At 37.9% G+C, this 5,803-nt stretch overlaps 1 protein-coding gene across 4 annotated transcripts; it reads right to left on the reverse strand.

Annotated features, from left to right (window-relative positions):
- Window positions 1-857: 857 nt before the first annotated feature.
- CRLS1 (cardiolipin synthase 1) lies at window positions 858-5,790 on the reverse strand. Of its 4 annotated transcripts, none has more exons than XR_003397971.1 (7): window positions 5,357-5,790; window positions 4,651-4,780; window positions 4,079-4,164; window positions 3,586-3,654; window positions 3,171-3,262; window positions 2,487-2,561; window positions 858-1,518 (listed from the first exon to the last, which is right to left on the reverse strand). XR_003397971.1 is itself a non-coding variant. In XM_026844387.1 (6 exons), the coding sequence occupies exons 1-6, from the start codon at window positions 5,456-5,458 to the stop codon at window positions 1,431-1,433; spliced, it is 567 nt and encodes a 188-aa protein (XP_026700188.1). In that variant the 5' UTR covers window positions 5,459-5,788; the 3' UTR covers window positions 1,194-1,430. The 4 variants fall into 4 exon arrangements, 2 of the variants coding, with proteins under 2 accessions (XP_026700188.1, XP_026700189.1); XR_003397970.1 differs by having other exon boundaries at window positions 2,487-2,708; XM_026844387.1 differs by lacking the exon at window positions 2,487-2,561 and having other exon boundaries at window positions 1,194-1,518; window positions 5,357-5,788.
- Between the last annotated feature and the right edge of the window lie 13 nt (window positions 5,791-5,803).

A 5,803-nucleotide genomic window follows, 5' to 3' on the forward strand; every position in this document is an offset into this window, starting at 1 on the left:
CACAACTAAAACCCAATCCCACTAACCAGAACCAAACAGGAATGACATGACTGGGTACAATAAATTTCTTTTCAAACTGTTTCTTCCAAAAAAAAAGTACTCCCATTTTACTAAATACTTAGATATTTTAAGGAAACTTCCATAGGCTTTGCTCTCTGTCCCTTTGCTGTTAAGATGCAGGGTAGACCACAAAACAGTTAAGAAAAAGGTACTAATAAAAATCATTCTCTCTGTGCACTGCTATACAAGTTTAAATATTAAAAAAAATAAAATGCTTTGTATATACACAAGCATATGCAGTCACAAAAGAAACTGTGCTCTCAAGACGTCTACAGCAAATTTTTTTCTGCTAATAATATACAGTATCATTCACCATTATTTTCCATTATTTAAGACTTTCATAGCTGCACTCTTTCATGACATACAATACCAACATTGCTCAAAAATCTAAAACATTAAGTTTATGATCAACATGATCTGTTCTGCCTAGTTCTTTATTCTGCACTTTTTTGCAAGTAGAGAACAGGCAAAGAACACGTGCAAGTTGCCCCTGCCTGAGGGGGAGCACAGCATACCGCTCCAGAAGCTAGAGGTACAGGAAGAACTAACAGTACGTGCATGTAAAAATTTATTCCAGTCTCTCCATTCATTTGGACAATATTTAAAGCATCCTTTTTCACCAATGGTATTTAGATTAAGCAGCACCTTTAGAAGCTTTAAAGAATCTGGAGATACAGGAGTTTCTTTCAATCTCTAGAAATGAACACATAGGATGAGAAACATAACTCCATTTGGGTACAGACTCTTCGCTGCACAGCCGACCCTTCTGAGACTCAAAACTCTTCCCTGACCAGTAGAAGGAAAGGGTGCAAGGTAGTAACTCTTCATGGCTTATCTGTATCACTATGGAATACAAAGTAAAATTTCTATCATTCTGGTTTGAATTTCTGAAGATACTGTTCCTGCTTTCTTCTGCTGCAAACTGATGTATGTCATTAAGTTCTGATGAGCAATGTGGGTTTACTGACTTAGGTTGAGGTACAAAGACAAATTTGTTCTTATAATCACTTTTTGTTCTCACTCTCAGCCTACTCAGTGCCTTGCATGAAGATGGTGAAAAGCTAGTGAAGTGCATATTTTGACTTAAAACCAGTATAAAATTATTCAGAATGCACATGGCAGCAACCAGTAACCTGTCTCTTTAAGAATATTATTTATTTGTTGTTGTAAACAACCTTATTTTTAAACAAATTAAAAATACATTGAAAAGTCTCTATATATACACAGTACATGTTGAAACTTCGCTTCATTGCAATGCCATGGTTTAAGCAGAAAAACAAGAGTTCTTGATCCAAAACTCAGCTGCAATAAAACACTCTTCGGCAGTACGGCACACCATGCTGCAAAGACCTGGTCCTTTCAGGAATACTTCATTTGTTATTTATCACCTGAACCGTTTTTCGGCCGTAGTGGTAATAGCTGTACGCAGATGTTACCGTTGTGAAAGCCGTGATACACCTTTGGGGAAAACAGTTCCTGTAAGTTGCTTGAATCTAAGTACAATAATAAAAAGTGTTATTTTTAAGCATCTTCCCTATGTTTCACTACACAGTCAAGGACTATGTCCTACAGAAAATCAATTTACAGTTTATACACTGAAATTCAGTGCTAAATGGAAGATTAGATAAACAAAGGAACTGCCAGCCAGCACTAAGTAGCATACTTCAGTGTAATCGCACACTAGGCCAAATTTACCATATTAGCACTTGTTTTATAGAAGGGAAGACAAAAGATCTGTTTCACTATTTGTACCCTATATCGTTTTTACCAGCCTGAGAACTGAATGATGTGAGAAAGTATCCCTTTGTAATATGAATGGGGAGCATTCAAAACATACAAACCATGCAAGACTTGAACTTACTGTTTTACCAAGTTCCAAAGCTAAAGCACAAGTTTTAGCTTCAGCCTCTTTTGTCCCCTTCCCAGACACTGGGTAATAACCATAATGTTAACAAATAAATAAAATAAAATTTCTAAATTAGCAGTGCTCCTCTGTGTCAAAGGTTGACACCATCCAGGTGTGAGCCACCGCTACAGCCCTGCCCCTCCATCACCGCTGCCCTCCCTGGACACACTGCCAGACTCATCCAGGTAATTTTTGAGCATTTACAGAGGAGCCTGGCAAGTTACACCCAGAATTTCTCCATTACTCATGGCATCGTAACTCTCTCATGGTCCCAGACAAGCAGCAAGGTAAGCGGCTTTCACAGATGCAATTCTAGATCTGGCTTTCCAACTGGATGGAAAACCTCACTGACTCTTAAGATCAAGGTTCCTAGTTCCTTAAAAGCTTTGGGTTTTGGTTTGTGGGCTTTTTTTTTTTTTTTAAATAAAACACAAGTAACATTGGATTTTCCATTGCTTTAAAATAAGTTACTAAGTAATTCTGCTATCTGCCATTCAGCCTCTTTGTTCTGAACTCTTACCTAACTGCTCGGGAGAAGTAACTGCACTTGTTCACCTGCTGTCAGCTACAATTCAGATTCAGATACAGTTCAGATCTGCAGTGATAGCAGTGAAAGGAACAGCCATTACATAAGGAGGTACGCTCCTGTATGCCTGTTTTCATTTGATCCCTCCCCTTCCTTCCTATAGTCTAGCAGGAATCATCGATCTCTTCAGGTGCTTTTCAAAGTGGCTTCAGAAACCTAGATTTCAAGACAGCAGATACAGTACAAAGCAAAAGTAAGAAAACACTTCCTGTCTCTTTTTTTACTGATATAAAGGTTGCTTTTCCAAGGACCCTTACAGCATATAAGCATATTACACCAATAAAGAAAGAGCCCACAAAGCGTTTCTCCTTTCTTTTCTATTAAACTGAATTTACGTTTTACCTGTGTACATCATGTCTATTCTGAAGACTTGTTTCTCAGCTATTATTCCCAGATCTTAACTAGTTTTGACTACTTTTTGCTTGTATAGTAAATTAAGTACCAATAAATATCTAGGTCCTGTGTCAGTTAAGAATAAACATACAAAAATTCAGGCATATGGGTCTACTACATCATCTGGGCATAGCTTTTTGTTCCACACAATTAGATTAATCTGAATTAACAGTTTCTTTAGGAGTACATTGTATTATCTGAAAAAAAAGTGAAGACATAAGTTACCATAATGTCTGCAGATATATGCTGTCCACATAATCGAAAACAGGAGCTGCTAAAGAAGCTGCCACCAATACTAGCTGAACCGCTGTGTTCATCTGATAAAAGCAAAATAGGAAATGTGACCAAAATGAAGACGTTTACTATACAAGGAATACCAATATACACTTTTATTACTGGTTTACGTATTAGTCTGTATACAGAAAACTTGTTTAGAAACCTCCTTTAACGAATCATCTTACACACTCAAATTAGCATGTGCTCTGACAGAGTATTACTGAAAATCAGGATGCAAGTTGCCTCCAAATTAGCTGGCACTATTTTGAAACTGCACTCAACATTAGGAGTAAACAGCACCCTCCCTCCAAACTACACACCACCCCAAGTACTGAGGAGTTATCTTTTATGACAAGTTACTTACCTTGCTAATGAATGTTGGTTTTAATTGTGCAGTAGCATAACAGGGGTTAAAATACCTACTGAGTGTTCTCTGTTGGGGGAAAAAAATAGGAAAAAAAAAAAAAGACAATTCTAGTATATTCAATTTGATACACCTCTTCACATGATACAGAAAAGTCAACTGTAGCACTAAAGAATTATACTGCTACTGCTCATGTATGATATATTACACATCATACACAGGAAAAAAAGTTATCAGTAAGTGACTCATCTTTATGAAACCTATTTTATGAAATCCTGTTCTGCTTACAAATCTATCTGGCAAAAGGGCAAGCATGGCATTACACCTTAGGCTATCCACCCAAGTTTTGAGCAACCATCTCAAGATTAAAAACTCTTGGTTAGAACTTTGTTAAAGCCTTATTAATTATTTTATACTTGTAAAAATACAGAAGATTTAATCAAAATAAAATGATTACACATTCATACAATTTTGTTTAATGCTATACACTTACCGGTGGAGAAAGAGTTTTATATCGCACATAAAAAACTGCAGCAATGAGCGCTACATCCCTCAGAATAATCATGGAAGTAAGTGAAACTGAAAAACCAAGCCAACAGGATCTACTGAAAAATCACATCCATGATTAAAACAAAAACAAAACCAAAAGAGCACAGAATACGAAGCAAGATGAAATAACCACCCTCAAATTCTTCTGAACAAGTTTTATGTGTGACTGAAGACTTTTAATCGGACTCCTGAAAGGGTGTAATCTGAAGTCTTAAAACAATCCAGTCTACAAGAAAATTTTTGATATAGCTACTAACCATTATTGCTTCAAAGAAAATACATTTAAAAATGGCAGTATATGCTAGTTGGTTTTGTGTATGTCAGCACATGCTTTCTGTAAGGTCTACTGTAGGGGGTGGTTTTTAAGTATTTAATAGGAGCAAAGAGAAAAGTGCAGCCAACAAACCAAGAGTTCCAAGCCATGCACAGTTTTCCTTCCAGAAACACAAGAAATATTACCACACATAAAATTAGCTTCTTTACCTTATATAGCACACTCAATTGATGTTTTCTCACCTGGGATAAGATTTGCACAAGTTAGGCTCACATAGAGCACACTGATGAGAATTTTATCAGCAAGAGGATCAAGAGCACTTCCCAAAGCTGATTTCTGATTAGCCCAGTTTCGTGCAATAAATCCATCCAGCTAGGAAAAACAAAGTTCAATTTTTCTCTGTTAGAAAACTAAGAATAAAACCAGCTTATACATAGTACTGTTACAGAGATATTTCATGAACGACATCACATAATACAGCTAGTTTAGCTAAGATGAAGTACAACACCCGTTAGTTGCTATTTGTATCATGTTTTTTTCACATTGGTGAAAGATTCTGGAAGCCTCTGAACATATTCAGTTCTCATTATTTACACACACACACAAAAGGAAAAGATAACCGATGGTGGAAAATTTACACAATTCTTGTCATGATAGGTGTAGCGGGTACACTTGCACATGGTAACAGACCACTAGATGCATAAGCGCTGACTGGAAATCCTGACAGCCCCTTTGCTCCCCCAGCACTAAGTCCCCTTCAGGCATCTGCGAGCTCCCTTTGCAGTGTCACAAAGGATGTATATAGCCTTTCTAGAAAACAATGCATGTAATAACTGATTTGCTTTGTTAATTTCCATTCTACACTGGAGTCTGAATTTGAATGCAAATCAATGGGACCACCGCAACCCACGCTATCCCCAAAGTATTTCCAAACTGATGTAAACATACCAAATCCGTTACGCCAGCCAAAACAAAGACACCTAGTGCAACATTGAAATTTTCTTCAACAATCAAATAGCCTAAAACTGGCGCCAAACCCATTCTTGCCATTGACAGTATATTTGGGATCGTCCAGGGGTTTTCATACTGTAAAGCAAGAAAGCATAAACTTCAGGCCGAGAAGGCAAACGCCCGCTTAGCACATAACAGAATTAATCAAGACAAACACACACTTTAAAGCTGAACTGGCCAGAAAGCCGTCTAGATTCTTGGAAGCAACCTGCCGCTTGCACAAGACGCCCGGACACGGCCTCTAACTATTAAATATTAACTCAGCCTTCAGTAGGAAAACACGTCGCCACCGAGGCCCGCAAAGTCCTTGTGGGGCTGTTAAATGTGGGCGTGACAGCGCTCTGCAGCGGGCAGCGCGATGCGCCCCGGCCCGCCAGCGGCAGG

Source organism: Athene cunicularia (assembly GCF_003259725.1).
Source record: "Athene cunicularia isolate RWA chromosome 3 unlocalized genomic scaffold, athCun1 chr3_part1, whole genome shotgun sequence".
NCBI classification, from domain to species: domain Eukaryota; kingdom Metazoa; phylum Chordata; class Aves; order Strigiformes; family Strigidae; genus Athene; species Athene cunicularia.